Genomic DNA, 16,813 nt, shown 5'->3' on the forward strand with positions numbered 1-16,813 from the left:
CTCCTACAGTACATGTACCTTTCCACAGGGAGCCCACCTTTGTCCATATAAGTGTTCTCTCTGATAAAAAATTTGTGTAAATTGAGTGTATGAACAGTAGAGCTATGTCTAAGTGATTAGCAAGAGGTCAGAATCAGATCTCCTGTAGATGCAGTTATATTTTTTTTCCACAAATCATTTCACCTCGAAAATACTAATTTCATTGCAATTTTTCTATTGATTTTTCTTGTAATTTTTATGCAAGTCAGAAACATTGGTCATACTTTCACAAAATAGTTGAAGGTGAGAAGGGGTTCTCTAGGGAAGTTAAACCTTTAGCATGGGTTATTTGTGATAGGTTTGGTTTTTTTTCTGGTAAAGCTGGTAATTTTTATTGGGATGTACTATGTATAAGTCTTTGTTACATATCTGTAAACTCTGATTGGTTTAATAGTTGTTAAATTTGTATAAAAGCATTTTAACATATACAAACATTTAAGATTCTTGGTCTCAGTGCTGTTACCATTAAGCTGCAACAGGAGTTCAATAGATCTCTCTCCATATGACAACTTATTTAGTCTAAAATGTCTTCATTAGTGTTCTGGTTTAGATTCTCTATTACACTAGATATATTTGCTTGCATCACCTGTGTGAAATTTGAAGTGTCAGTAGACAGTGCCTGTTAGAAGAGGGACAGCTGCAGCTCCTACAGTACATGTACCTTTCCACAGGGAGCCCACCTTTGTCCATATAAGTGTTCTCTCTGATAAAAATATTACAAGTGTCACTAATGGCAATGTTAAGACTAAGAAATTTTACTTTTTAATTTAAATTTTGTAGGTATTCTTTCTTTGTATTCTTGGATTTAGAATACTGCTGAGATAGTCAGATCACAGGAAGATATTTGGACATAGTGATAGTCTTAATGAGTTATTTTAAAGATAAGGAACAGGCAGGGAATGGAATAAATGCTCAAATGCAGTCATGTGAAAAGTTTCTCTGCATAGATGATATAGAAATGAACTGTAAAATTACTTTGCAAAGAAATTTTTTTCAAAGACAGAAGGGGGGAAGTCTATATCAACATCAGCATATCAAGCAGGGCCATGGCACAGAGCAGAGTAGATGTTCTAGCGAAGGCACCAGTGTCTGGGGTGGAATAGTACCACAGCATGGAGTCCAGTGGTTCTTCCCAGTTCCCAGAGGAATGTAGAACAGGGAATCCATGGAGGTGTTAAGCTCCCAGCTGTTTGAATTCAGAACACAATGTCTATGTCTATGATTCAAATTCTGTGCTTGTATAAATAGCTATGGTCCATAAAAAATACACACACACAAAAAAATGGGAAGTTGGACTTGGAATAATGTTACATGTGACATGAAACTGGGATGGCATCATAAGAATGAAGACAGTTCTACTCAATTGTAGGTTTAATGTATATCTAAACTATTTATTAATAACTGAGAACTAGGACATGAACAAAGGAGTCATTAAAAGTATATATCTACAAATAAGCAGTAGAACAGCATGACTGTACTAATGCACCTGCTGAATTAAATGATTACTTCACGCAAATTATTTTAGCTGTAAGTTTCATCAGGTTAGTGGACTACAAATAACCAAAGGACCTAGTTATAACTTGTGACTTAAATATTCTCAGCTTTAGCTCAGAAATCTCTGAAATCCATCCAGTAATAGAAGATCAAGCAAAAGCATTTCATGATCTCCGTCAATAACAATGGAATCAATGGCATGAAGAATAGTTAATATACTACATCAAAAATAAATTGCATCTTACATTTTAATTCTGAAAAACATTTTCCAATGTGAATGTGTAGCTGGTCTAGCAGAACAAATCAGGTGACCAAAGAGCCAGAACACTGAGCCCAGATCCATAGCCACACACAAGTGATTTTAAAGCCACAAATAGGAAGAAAAATGTCACTCTAAGCAGAGAAAATGAGAAAATGCAGAGGGGAAGAACTGTGTGAAGATTACCCAGCGCATTCTTCTTTTAAAACATCATGGCAGGAAGAGCAAATGGGAATGGCAGAAGAAATGGATATTGGGTCATGTAATTCACATTATGTTGGCCAATGCAATGGCTCTGACTCTACAGAGCTCTAGAGCTGCAATCTCATTGTCCACACACCTTGCCAAGGATCTGGAGAGCAGAGAGCTACCATTTCCTGCAGTTCACCTCTGCAGCACAGGGAATAGATTTAGTACCACAGGGAAACTGAATTCTTAAGAAAATTCTTTTTTTTTTTTTTACATTATTGTCCTTGTGTCTTTGCCTTCCATCTTGCACAGATATGTGCAGAGCATATGGTGATTATGCAGCATTACCAGGTGGGAATGGAAAGCTCGACAATTGTTTTGCACAGCTAAACACCCACCAATATATAGGGAACAACAGAGAATCAGATCCTCACAGTAACATGGTTTGTGGACAGCAGCAGGCTCCTGTATTTAATGTTTACCATTCTGGCACCGTGGCAGGGTTCCTACACACTGCCTTGACTGTGGCTCACTGGTGATCAAGCTCATGTTTACAGGTCAGTTATTGTTTAAAAAATTCCCCTGAAAGGACACCAGTTTACATGCATCATTAAAGCTCTATCAGCACATTACAGAGCTCCAGGTTGTAAACCAGGCCGGATCAGGACCTTTCATCCTTTAGATGGATGAAAGTAATGATGCCAGCAGTGACAGGGTATGTATCGTGATTAGGCATTGTGGCCAGGAGGCAAGAGTTCTGAAAAATGATCTTCCAAAGATGATTGCAGGAAACACAGCAGGTGCTGGAAACATTTCTGCATCACTGAATCTGTTTTATTGACTCCAACATTTCACTGATAAATGTGATTGCACTTTTCCCCTCACTCAGCAAATATAGTGACTGGCAGAGTAAAGCAAACTTTAGCATCTGTGTTTATATCAATTGATTAGTGTCTTGTAACTGTTATGTCACTTGAGAATCTTTATGAAAACAGATAATTTATAATGGCAGCTGATAAACTGCTAACCATCTTACTGCAACGCTAATATAAGTAATTTTTTTGTCCTTCATTGCTGACCAAAGAACTCAAGTTGATCCCACATAGAAGAAGAAACTCTTTAATTTCTAAGGAAGTAATTTAGGACTTGTCTGAATTTGTAATTTTTTTAATACACTTACTCTCTCCTCAGTATTTTGTTATGCATAAAGTAGTTTGGGGCTTTAGACCTTGGGCCCACATGAAAAGATGACAAGTTCTGTAATGAGGTCAACAATATTCACATTAGTGGCAGGCATGCAGAAGGGGAGGTGACAAAGTTCTGTAAGTGAGGACCAAACAACCTCCCCAAAACTGGAGGAGGCAAGGGCATCAGTGGAAGGTCACCACCCAAATGAGTGGACAAGTAACCTTTTCAGGATCTCACTTTCAGAGAAGGTGCCTGCAATGAACTTCCAGAAAAGAAGTCTTGAGGAATTACTGTGAGTTTCAGGTGTAGTATAGAAATTGAAGGGGTTATATATTTATCAACAATCTGGATGCAGTAGTTGAATGCACCATCAGCAAGTTTGCTGATTAAACCAAACTGGGAGGTGCTGTTAACTCTCCTGAGGGACAAGAACCCTTGCAGAGGAATTTGAGGAAATGGATCATTAGGCTTTGATTAATGGGATGAAATTTAATAAGTCAAAATGCCAGGTTCTGCCTTATGGAGCTATGTCAGGCACAAATCTAGGAGAGAAGTGTCTGGAGAGCAGCCCTGCAGAGAGGGTTCTGGGAGTTCTGGTTAACAGGAAACTAAACAGGAGTCAGAAGAAGGAGGTGCTGAGCTCTTCTCCCTGGTGCCCTGTGCCAGAACACATGAGAATGGCTAAAAGCTGCACCCATCAGGGAAGGTTCATGTTTAACATGGGGACATTTTTTTACTGGGAAGGTGATCAAGCTCTGGAACTGGCTTTCTGGAGAGGTGGTTGATGCCCTGTGCCTGTCAGTGTTTAAGACAGTGTATAAGGACAACATTCTTAAGGCTATGATTTAACTTTTGCTCAGCTTTAAAGTGGTCAGGCATTTGGACTAGAGGGTCAATGCAAAAAAAAAAAAAAAAAAAAAAAAAAAGGCAAAGAAAAAAAAAATTTCTTTATCTTTTAAAATCTGAATTGTCTTTAACATGACAGCAATCACTGCAGAGCTAAGTTTTCTGTTTTGTTAACTCTGAGCTCATCTCTGTATGTATTGATATTCTCAGCAGGTTTTATTCTGGACTTCCAGCCATTTGTTACTGTGTTGAAGGATACACAGCTAGTTTTAGCCTGGAAATTGAAATCTAACCTATATTTTTATTTAGCCTGAAAGGGGGTAAGTCAGTTTGCTGTTATACAGTGCTAATACACTCTCCATCTGTTCACTTGGGGATTTTTCCTGTGTGTTGTCAAAAGGCTTTTCTGCTATTAAGGCAACATCATATGTAGCAGCTCTTTCTGGTTTATTTTTCTTGATTCAGATTTGGATTGCAGATCAGGACACTACCATTTTAACTTTAAATTAAGTAGCACTTTACATGCTTCTTTTCAAGCGATATTCTGCTGTGATGTTGATAAATTGTTAACCCACAGCCCAAGAAACACATTATTGATATCACTAGTTAGTCTTTGGATATGGCAGGAAGAATTGAAGGGCACAGACTTGCCAGGCTTGGACTATTTTGAGATCTGTCTCTTTTTTATTTTATTTTTTTCCTCTAATGGCAGGAGTACTACACCTAGTTTGTGTTACTGTTGCTTATCTTTTTATGGTGCAACCATAATATTAAAAAGTAGTTACTTTTTGCAGAACAAGATATTGATGACTAGCATAACCACAGAATCATCAAGGTTGGAAGAGGTCATCAAGATCATCTAGTCCAGCTGTCAGCCCAGCACCACCATCATTGCTTAAATCACCTAAATCATATCCCCACGTGCCTCATGCAGGCACCTTTTGTAAGAGCCGATCTTCATCTCCCCTGGCAAAACTTATTGCCATTTCCTCTCACTCTTTTACCTAAGACATGGCAGAAGAGAGACTGATCCATACTCCACTACAGCTCCCTTCAGGCACTCTGTCCTTAGCCTCCTTTTCTCCAGGCTTAACAATCCAACTTCCTGCAGCTGCTATTCATAAGACATGTTTCCTAGACCCTTCCCCACCTTTGTGGCCCTCTTTGGATATACTCTAGCACCTCAATGTCCTTTTTGAAGCAAGTGACACAGAACCGGGCACAGTGCTCGAGGTGCAATCTCACCAGTGATGAGTACAGCAGGGCAAACTCTTTCCTACTCCTACTGGCCACCCTACTCCTGATACAGGCCAAGATGCCCTTGGTCACCTGGGCACACTGCTGGCTCATGTATCCATCTGGCTGTCAGCCCCCAGTCACTTTCTCCTCAGTAGCTTTCCAGCTGCATCCCCCAGCCTGCAGCAGTGTCTGGGGTTGTTGTGGCCCAGGTACAGGACCAATAAGAATAATGGCAGTGGGCAGAGAAATGCACAACTGGCATATATTCAGCAGTCCTGAAAACTGGGAATGTGGGATTGTGGGCAAAGGGATACTGACTCATAGAGGGGAGTCCAAGGCTCTAAACAACTCACCAACAAGAAAATAAATTCAGGACTGGAGCTGGTCAAAACTGATTCTATGAGTACCAAAGAAATCAAAGAAATGTAAAAATTACCATATATAGTAAATTATATGTGCATTAAATATAGTAAATGCAGTAGAGTGAAAGATAGTAGATGTAGCATGGAGCTGCAGACCAGAGAAAAACAAAGGTTTCAAAGCATGTTAGCACAATGAAAAATGACACCAGGCAGATATTTCAGTCAGGAAGAAGCCACTGGCATTGTAGTTCTCCCAGCAAAGGAGAGAAGGCCAACGACTTGCCATCCTTGCTCTCCTCCCCAACACAACCCCCACTCCAGCTCAGACTGAAGCTGTGATCTCAGCTCCCCAAAGATTAACACTGATGACAGAAAAGTACCTGCCCTGCTTAGAGGTCATGGTTACATCTTTCACAATAAAGTACAACTCAGTGCAAGAAACACTGCCAATTTTCTTTGACTTTTCAAATAGAAAGTCCAACAGCAAATTTGGTTTTCATTACAGCAAGTTCCACTCTGAAATGGATCTGAAGACTTGAGTCTAAGGTGTGATTTTTGCTGTACTGATACCCAAACTGCTCTGTGTGTATGCATAAGTTCCTATCTCAGAATGGAAAAAGAAGAAAGGAAAAAAAACCCACCAACTTGATTTGTTGAGCATAATTGTATGGATAATCTCAATCCATTACTTTGTGCCACGGAACAGTTTTCCATTCACATATCCATCTCCTCTGAAATAGAAGACTATTCTTACATTTTATTCACATAATGGTTTTGATAGAAAATCTGTTTTGCTGCAGATGAGGGCCCTGGAGGTTTTTGGTCTATTGTAATACATAAGAGCTGCCTGACACTGCAGCATTCGTTCTCTAGTACGATTGCCTAGCAGGGCTAAAAGCACTGATGTCTTTTACAGTTCTGGTATTGCCATTATCCATTTCAATGGGGTTTAAATGTAAAAGTGAAATTGATGGTGTTAAAGCATGAATTTCAATCATGCTAAGAAAGAAGATATTGATGGGAGCCAGCAAGGGAGCTCTGAACAAAAATATTGCAAGGCAGAAGCTGAAAGGCTGATTACTATAAGGCCAGTGACTCTATGTTTTCAAGTTACAGAGCTGCCACACATTAAAAGATGCCTGTTCATGTTGCATAACTCAGGACAAAATGTGTGTTTGTCCCTGTCAGTATTATGGGTCTCCTTCCTTCTCACTGAGGTGGGACTTCATGGGAAAAATCTTCAAGTCTTAGTTCAGCTTTTTATCTGAGATTTAAGATGTCCCTTCTCATTAACTTTTGTAGTAGGGCTGGTTTCTTGTGGCTACAGACCATCGCTGTTCTTGTAAAAATTATACCTTTGCAATTATAGTGCAGCCACCTGTCTGAGACTGAGTCTTTTTGGAGCACTAAAAGAGACACTTTTGTATCATACAAATTACAAAGAACACCGTAACTCAGGGTTAGGAAAACTAATGAGAAAGCAGTAAGAGTGTTTTGCAGGAGCTTAACGAGTTGGATTTTAATTTTCACAGCAGAGAGGCAGAGCTGTGAGCAACCTTGACACAAATTGAAACAGAATCACAAAGTGTTACTTGGTGCATTGAGGCACCTCTGTCTCGGCTATGACTCTGATTCTTGCTTGGATCCAGGCAAACATCCATGGCAGTGTCCTCTGGCACTGTGGTCAGCAATTCCCTTTCCTGCCTCCACGTGCCCTGTGTCCTAAGGCTTACTGCCATCACCAAGAAATTTTATGAAAAACACAGCCATGCCTTGGGGATCTCCACATTTATTTCGAGTTGCAAACAACTGAAAAGGCTTGTCTGGTGTCCTGATTGACTTGTATTTGTGCTTCCATGACAGCAGCATGCTCTGTACCTGTTTAATTGGTTTAAATCTAATTTAAACACTAAGCAAGTTTAAACTAACAGAACTGCACAACAGAGCTGTGGTGTTCATTACAAAATTATAGTTGAGTTTTCAAAGAAAGTAAAATTATAATGTCATATTTCAGATAATACAATAAAAATTATCCCTAGACTCTGGTATGTTTTTAAATTAAAAACTTATTATTTATAGTGTTCTTTCTAAATAAACTCCCTTTCCCACCTTCTGTCTGATATTCCTGCTGCCATGCCTCTACTCTGTGGTTTAAGTTCCAGTCCCAGTTTTCTCCATCTACAGCTTGTCAGCCTAAAGTGGGAGAAAAATGCCTGTAGGATCAATATGTTCAAACCACTTGAGGAAAGAATTGTGACAATGTACCAAAGAAATTCTAAGGCATAGTGACTGATAAAAGTTCCTAGCAAGAAACTGTAATAATGTGTGTAAAGTGGATTTTTGTACAGTATTTCCTTAGGGAGCCCATTTATTATCAAAAGATAGCATTTTATGATAAAAATCATTATTTATGTTTGGCAAAACATTTCTATTGTACTCTTAACAAAAAGACTTTTTTCCCTTAAACTGATTTGAAATGAATGTACACTAGAGTGCAAAAACATGATTTTATCTTCATAGGAATTTCTCATGAATAGTCTTTGAAGATGTCTCTCTCAAGGTGCAGAGATTTCTCCAATTCTGTCTGCATCATTTATATTTATTCTCTCACCAATAAAGTCTGCAGACAAGGTTTTCTGCAAAGTCAAATCGTAGCATTTTGAATTAAATGCAAAATCCTTAGTGATGGAGCTCTTCAGCAGGCTGGATGTAGCTCTAAATAAAAATTGATTCATTTTGTTCCAATAAGAAGGTGATGAAGGCTCCATCTGAACCCACCTGCCTATCTGGCCCTGCAGTGGCACTCTGAAGCAGCAGTCCTTGCTAGTGTGCTGTGGTAAAAATGTGAAATCTTTGCCATAGGGCTGCACCCTGCTGGTTAAACCCACAAACAATACCAATCCTAAAAGCTCTGAGATGTCCAGCTGGTCACATACAACTGAAAACTACTGCCCTGTAAAGGCAAACCAGTTCTTGGGCTATGCACTCTCATAGTTAAGGATTTAACCCACAGGGTCCCAGCCTTGCAGACTAAGTCTATGTCAAATTGCATTTAATGATTTCAAGTTTGCAAGATAATTAAAAATATGTAAATACAATACTGCAAAATATATAGCTGTTTCATATAGCAGGTCATACTCTTATTTACTTTATTGAAATATTCATTATAATAATGAACTCTATATATTCATTATAATATTGCTCTCTTTTGGTGAAGTGAGGTGGCTTGGACAGCTTTCTCACTGAAGAGAGATTTGTCTCCAGTAATACTTGAATTTTATAGCTCTCACATTCACAGCAATTTTACTTGTCATGTGTTTTGGGCTAACAAGTTTTGTAATATTCAAGGAATGTAAAGCTAGGGATCTAAAATACTTATTTAAGTTAAAAAAAACATTGACGCATTTCTACAAGGTTATTCAGGGCAGCAAAATTGGCTCCTGAACAGAGAGTGTATTAATACATTCCTGGCTTTTTGTCTAAGTCCCACTTATTTCATGTGAGTTTATTCAGCAAGTGAAGTAAAATCTTTTTTGAGGGTCTGCCAGCAGCTAGCATATCTGCAGGTCCCAGGAAAATAAAATAGAGATGTCCAGGTACATCTGCAAATGGAAGAGCATATACAAAGTCCATCTGGACCCTGTATTTACAGATTATTGACAAAGCACTCATGCATCTAGACCATAAGCAACCCTAATATTAAGAGAGCACTTTGAAAAGTGCAGGAAAATGAGACCTGAGACTACGAATGAAAATAAAATTCAAGACATTTATCTGTGCTGCTTTAGCACTAGGTATGTTTTCAAAGAACAAAGGTATGTTTTCAAAGAACAAACTTGCAAATAATGAGCAGATATTTCTTGCCCGTGCAGGTTTATTATATGAAGATTATTGACTTTTCTATAGAAATCATTAGTAGTGTTCAATCTGGAAATTACTCATTTGTATAAGGAGGGTAAGTAGTAATACATGTTAAAAACTAGCTGATCTAAGCTAACTGGTTAATTCACTTATACCTGTTTCATGAATGCCTATTTCTTCCCATTTTCTCTGCTCAAATGTGTGCTTACATATATACACCCTCAAAATCTCAATTACAACTTTCCTCTTGGGATGCATTGAACTAAATGGAAAATGGCTTCTTTTTCCAAATACCCTAAATCCTTGAGAGAGGCAGAATTATAATGTAGGGTATGGAATAGTACTATGGAAAGCAATAGTATGCTTTTATTTATACCTAAAAACATCTGCTAATTCAGATGTTCAATTTAAAATTGAATAGAGATTAATAATTACTCAAATAATAAAACTTCTGAAATGGGTGTGAGCCAGTAGTATAATGTATCATCACAGCTGATCTTCTGAAACTTCCTCATTCATATTCATCCAATGCTAACCAGACAAATAATAGCATTATCACATAATGTAATAAAAACAATAAAGTAAATGAAAAATAAAACAATGAAAAAACAATATCTGGAACTTTGGACTGGAATGAAAAGTAGTAGTATCATGTTTATTAGCTAGAATACTAAGGGCTCAGATGTGATGACATCATGAGTGATATTCTAATAAGTTTCTGAAGCTGGATATGTAAGCATTCTGATGAAACCAAAACCAGCTCTTTCAGTCTCTCACTGGCTTACTCTATCACCTATATGATCATCATAGAATCAATATAACATGGCCTGGTTTGGAAGAAACCTTAAAGATTGTCTAGTTCCAACATCCCTGCTGTGGATAGGGACACCTTCCACTAGACCAGTTTCTCAGAATCCCGTTCAGCCTGGCCTTGAACACTTCCAGGGATTGGGCATCCACAGCTTCTCTGGGTTACCTGTTGCAGTGCCTCACCACCCTCACAGTAAAGAATTTCTTTCTAATCTCTAATCTAAACCTACTGGCTATCAGTTTGAAGCCATTCCCTCTTGCTCTTTTACTGCATGCCCTTATAAGTCCCTCTCCATCTTTCTTGTACCTTTCTTCAGGTACTTGAAGGCAGCAATTAGGTCACCCCAAAGCCTTCTCTTATGAATCTTATGATCTTTTTATTAAGAGAATCTTACCTGCTCTTATATCTTATGACTTCTTTTTTGTATTGTAATGCTACCTTGCACTGAATTTGACTGTCATTCTAGCTAAAGTACAGTAATAGTTATTGGATGTTATTAATTATTATATTTCTCCAGTGGGAATGTACTAGGGGACTATTAGGTGCATATGTTAATTGTGTCGTATTGATTAGCTTCATTTACTGGATATTTCCTGTGATTTAAATTAATTAACTTCTGATAGACATGGCTAGAATAGGAGGGGGTGTAGGTGTGTAGAATAATTTTGAAGACAAGTCACACATGCAGCAATATATGAAAGCAAAGCATATACCTGAGGTGAAGCAGGTATCAAGTTAGTGTTTTGCCCCTCTGAATGATCTCCCATGATAGTCTTACTATAGTAAACATATAATAACAACATTTGAGTATGACTGGATATGATAAATTAAGAGCTAGAAAATAAATTTACCATTAACGTGCTCTGTCTTCTGAAACGTGACACACCATGCCCAGAAAAACAAAATGGAGATAGCAAGAATCAAAGTGCTTGGGGTTCTTTCTTCAGCACAGACAGCACCATAGCATAGATGAACCTTAAAGTTTCCAACTTTTCCAACAGCTTCAAGACAGCACTGAAACATGTCTTTCCTGTCTATCCTCTGCAGGGAATTACTGGAACGCAGCTTCTTTTGTTACTTCATCATCTTACCTCCACTTCTCCACCTTCCAAGGGGAAACCAGTGCAGACATCTCTTTCTACTTCAAAACATCAGCCTCAGATGGGGTGTTTCTTGAGAATCTGGGGAACACTGACTTCATCAAACTGGAGCTGAAATGTAAGTATACACTTCCTATTACTATTCTTGTCAGTTGAAGTATTATGTTGAGTAGTAGCTTTTAAAAAACGTGTACAATTTAATAAAATGTGCAAGCTGTCTAAATCCTGGAAAAACTTCCAAATCAAGATGCTTGACATGTTTTCAAGTTGTCTTTTGTGAAAGGAGTGCTTGAAGTATATTTGAATTGTTTATTGAGGGGAAAATACAAAGACAAATAAACCTGGTAACATCAATTACAAAAATGACACTGACCTGAAAAGGGGTTTCAAAATTGCATGTCAGAATTATTTCTTCAAAATTTATGTCTTCAGCTCTGTGTGCTTTTCGGTTTTATTTTATGGTTGCTTTGGAAACAGAGGAAAGAAGGAAAAAAGAGGCACCATCCTAATCAGCGCTGCAAGGAGCCAAATAGCTGAAAACTTGCATATGATATTTAAAAGCCATAAAATATCTCATAAAAATAAATCTTTATCAGCATTATCTGTTAATAAAATCACTGATCTGAAAAAGAGGGTATAATGACACCAAGAGGCAAGTCAATTGTATTATTCAAACCATTTTTAATGGCCCAGGGGCAAACTTTCCAAGGAAGGTGCTGAAATCGTCAGCCGCACCTGAATTCTGCTTAGTGGAATTGAAGCAGTTGAATTAGGGGGAAACACGTTTTATGCCTACTTTGTTCTCCCCTGACCCTGCCATAAATGGGAGCAGGGAGAGGCCCTCTGTGCTGTGTGTGGTTGTTATTACAGCCTCTAGCAGCATGTTACAGCCTCCCTGCACTCCAGCACTGGGGCACTGGGAAAAGATGTGTGCTTCCTTTGGCTGCAGGAGCTGCTCATGGATGCCAAGGACCCAGATCTAAATGTTGATGCACAAAAGTCAGCAAGTCATTAATGTTGAAAGAGAAGCAGTTGGCTTGTGGGCCCTAAATAATCTGTACTTTTATGCAGATTCAATGTGATTTAGGTACACATATCTCATTTGAAAGCAGAGCCATTTTCAATGCTTCCCAAAGTTTAAACACACAAATCAGAATGTATAAATTTAGAAACCACTAAGAGACTCCTTTAAAATGCATTTAATTTTTTCCCTCCAGATAAGAATAAAATGCTAAGTTCCATTTGGGTGACTTTTTTTTTCTTTCTTTCTACAACAAATTTCTTTCACATTGCTTAATCCAATTTCTCTAATCTGCAACTTCAGTGAATGAATATTGCTCCTATTGAGTCACAGGGAATAGTTTTATTTGCTTTACCAAGGGGCAAAGCCCTTTAATAATAAAGTGGCAGCTATTTTTAATTTCCCTTTGAATTTAAGTAGTACTTACAGTCAGCTGAGGTGGGCATCTTCAGGGCTTCTTGCTCTTCTACTTTATGGAAGATGTTCTCAGCCAGTGCAATCAGACCAACCATGTTGTTGGTCACTTAGCTAAAAAGTGACACTATCAGTGTGTAAACATGACTTGGCAGCCACTGAAATTCTTTTGAGCTCAGCTCCGGGTAAATAATAATCATGCTGCAGTGGCTCACTGAATAGATTTACCAGTTCAAGAAAGTGGCAGTGTGCTCAGAGTGTCATTATAAAGGACTTTAATTTTAAACCTTTTTAAACCTATGCTTGAGATTCACTGACTTTGCTGAGACCTGACATATGCATAAATTTAACCTCTGCCTCATGTCTCTGAATCTAAACTTTAGATTATAAATTCTTGATAGAATAAGTTGAAATATCATTTGTAAGAAAAGATGAAAAACAACTGTAAGAACTGCGTAGACTGCATTTGCTAAAAAATACAAAGCAATTCATTTGAGATAGTTGCATTCACTTTACCCTTTTTCTCTGGAAACTATTGCTTGAAATTTTGAGAACCCCAGGAAAAGGCCTTCCTGTGACTTACAGGTCACAAATTAAAAAGTGGGTTCAGTAATAAAGAGAAAAGCACCCTCTCTACTAATTACACATTTATTAATGAATATTTGCTTTACATATTTTGGGGGTTTTTTGGTTCTAGTCTGTACTTACAGTTTTCCATAATTCATTTAAATGAAGAGTAAAGTTTCAGAATTTCAGAAGTACTTTACATAGCTCTACAGTAAACTCTGCTGCTGCTTAAGCCTGTTTCTTTTTTACAGAAGTCCTGTAAAATTAATATGTGAATTTGTTCCTAAATAGGAACATAAATTTATGTTAGTAAGGTAATTACAGAATTATCCCCAAACTCTGAAGAAGCTTTCCTTTGGCAAGCTGCTTTTCATCTATCTATCTATCACATTCTCTAATAGAGCAGCTATTTTGTATTAAAAGCTTTTTACATAAAAAGACCATCACCACATATTTACTGAAAGCTGTTTTGATTCACCCAGTGGATTGCTTTTGTCTATTCATTGCCTTCTCATACAGGTACAGTTCTCACTGGAGAAGGAGGACTTCCTACAAAGCCTGTTTCCAATTTCTTTACTTTTTCACCATTCCAAAAGGAAAATGTCAAAGTCAGCATCCTGCACATACAAATTCCATTTCTTTTTCCCTTATGTGTAAAATAGCTGTGTGTACCTGTAATACATGGGTAATGATGTATAAGCTGAGCTCTATAGACCAGAAACAAAAAGGTTCTATAGTATCCAGTATTTTAATCAGCTTGCTGCGCTTGGTGAATGCATTAGGGAAACAAATCATTCGAACTATTAAAATTCTTAGCTTCAAGTCTTTGGAAAGGAGCTTTCATGTTTTATTCTGAGCACAAAAGTGGTTACTAGGAACACTCATTAAATAATTTTACTGCATTCTGTCTTTGAGCCTAATAATTCTTGAATCTTATGTTATCTTAGGGTCTAATAATTGTGCAGATTTTCTAACTCTCCTGATTCATATGAAAAAGAGGTGACATTTACAGTATCTTGAAGAGTAACTTCATAGGCCTTCAGCAAAACCTCAGATTGCCATCTCTGAGGGGGGATAGAGGAAGGAAAAGAAGACCATTTTTTTTTATTTCAAAAATAGCTTTTGCAAACAGCTGACAAGGAATGGTGTCAAGAAAAAAACAGAGATAAAATGCTGCTATGAATGTGGCTGAAGACTTTAGCTGTTCCATTTATCAAGCAACTCCTCTGGCAGGCTTGTAGTTGTCACCATACATGGAACAGTAGACAGAGACGTAGAATTACCTGAAGCCTCAATTTTTACATACACCAGTAAATCTACAGAACCCCATTGTTTTCATAGCTAGCTGGTCAACTGACAGTGGCTAGGATTGCTTAGAAAGGTGGTAGTTGAATAAAGTATTAATTTTTCTGTAAGGCAGGGCTTCCATCTCTGGTCAAAATTTCCAGATTATTTTAAAATTAAAACTGGTTTTTAGAGTAAGAAAGAGAGGATGCATTCTCTTTTAGAATGCATTCTCCCTTTTTCCTATTTATTTTGTATGTTTATGAAATATGGACTGAAGATTTTAGAGTTACAAGTATGAAAATGTAGCTACTTCATACCTGAGATGCTTGTTGAATAAATCACATTTAAATTTTCTGTTTGAGATATATCCCAAGTTTTGGAAAATATTTGCTCCTGAAAGCAGATTTTGGAGGGGGCTTATTTGTGGTAATTTGGGAAGAAGCATCTAGCATCACTGTTTCCAGAATACTCTCTCAATGACACTGTCATATAATTCTAATGGAAGAGATATTCTACACACTTCTGTAGCTCCTCTCATCCCAGCACCTCCAAAAAATCCACAGACACTAATGAATTGTGTCTCATTGTTACTATTCTGAAGTAAACAGCAAGTCACTTTTGCAATTGAAAAAAATATGAGGCTTAGAGGTAAAGGTTAGCTTGTGTTTGGTCCTGGCATTAACATGGAAGAGAGGAAAGGTCTTTCTTATTAATTTTGTAAAAAGCTGGGAACGTTTATAAGCACTGTATTCAGGGATGTCACTTGGCTGATAACCCCTAAAAGTGCCCTAAAAGTCTCTCCAAGGAGTGATCACTGAACTTGGCAGCTGTGAAAGGGATCATATGGAGTGGCTTGCTAATGAGAGCAGTGGCATGGCTGCAGGATGAGTGGACTTGTTCTGTGGGCAGGGGATGCTCACAGCTCTGTAATACCTGACATCTGCACATGGAAGGTCTCATGCTGCTTCTGGGGCTCAGCTGTTTCTACACTACTTAGTTGAGACATAAGTAACTCCTCCAAAATCAGACAAGTGACAATGACAGACTAGGGACCACCATTCCCATGGCTGTTTGGTTCTGCCCAAAAGGTGTTCATTCATCCAGGCTGGATGCTCTAACACATGACTGATTAATATATTTTCTTGCAAATTTTAATAGTTCTATCACGTCTTTCTCCAGAGGCATCCTAAAACACAATTCTACTATATCAATGGGTTTTCCACAGGATGCTCAAAGTCCCATATGTTAAAATAAATGCATCTTATGTTTTCCACTGCTTGGTTTTTCACCTCAGTAAGGAAACTGTGTGACCTTCATTGTTTCTTTCAATTGAGTTGTTATTTTGTTTTCCTAGCAGAAGGTCACTTTTCTATAAAACACCCACCTAGGAAAGCATGTTGTATTAGCCACATGTCAAAGAATGCATAGGACACTGAGGAATCTCTTCATCCCAGAGGCTCACAAGAAGTTATTAAATTAAGTGTAAAAACATTACATTTCTTCTGGAAGTTTATGACCCAAATGTTTTTACAACAGTACTTGCAAACTGTCATTCTATTCCAGGACAATATGAAAGTTTCAAACAAACAAAAAGAAAACCTGGTCTGAAGAACTGCAAGCACCATTCTTTGAAAGACAAGATTCTGTTTCAGATGAGGCAGGTGATGCAGAAATGCCTGATATGCAAACAAACCAATTTATGACTCATCTGAGAAGACCAGTTCCACCTCTTTTTTGTTCCAAATTAGTAGATGTGGATAGGTGCCCAGTCTGGCAGGTAGGAGCCAGCCAGAGGCAACAAATAAAAAATACAGCTGGGGAACAGGCTAAAACTGACCAGTGGAAAATCCCCACAGGGCTGTGAGGAAATTAAGGCCACCTTCTGTAACTGTCTTGGAGGTTGGCAGACTGTAGTTACAAGTTGCTTTACTTTGGTGTCCCTCAGTGTTAATATGGCATTCATGACCTTCACCATACAGTGTATCCCCCCAGCATTATCCCTCTCCTTTCAATGGTGATTGGACACCTTCCTTATTGCCATAAATGCCACTTTAAAAGTAATTTCATGTGCAGTGTCTTATAAATCAGTTACAGCTCACACAAAGCTCAAGGTGGGAACTGGTTGACATTCAAAGA

At 38.0% G+C, this 16,813-nt stretch overlaps 1 protein-coding gene across 1 annotated transcript in view; it reads left to right on the forward strand.

Annotated features, from left to right (window-relative positions):
* Positions 1-16,813, forward strand: part of CNTNAP2 (contactin associated protein 2) — a 1,016,974-nt gene that overhangs the window by 896,435 nt on the left and 103,726 nt on the right. Inside the window, exon 16 of the mRNA XM_039715193.1 lies at positions 11,336-11,506. Within this exon, the coding sequence (XP_039571127.1) occupies positions 11,336-11,506 (171 nt within the window). The remainder of the gene's footprint in view (positions 1-11,335; positions 11,507-16,813) is intronic.

This window comes from Passer montanus, unplaced genomic scaffold (genome assembly GCF_014805655.1).
Source record: "Passer montanus isolate IOZ18808 unplaced genomic scaffold, ASM1480565v1 scaffold32, whole genome shotgun sequence".
Lineage (NCBI taxonomy): Eukaryota > Metazoa > Chordata > Aves > Passeriformes > Passeridae > Passer > Passer montanus.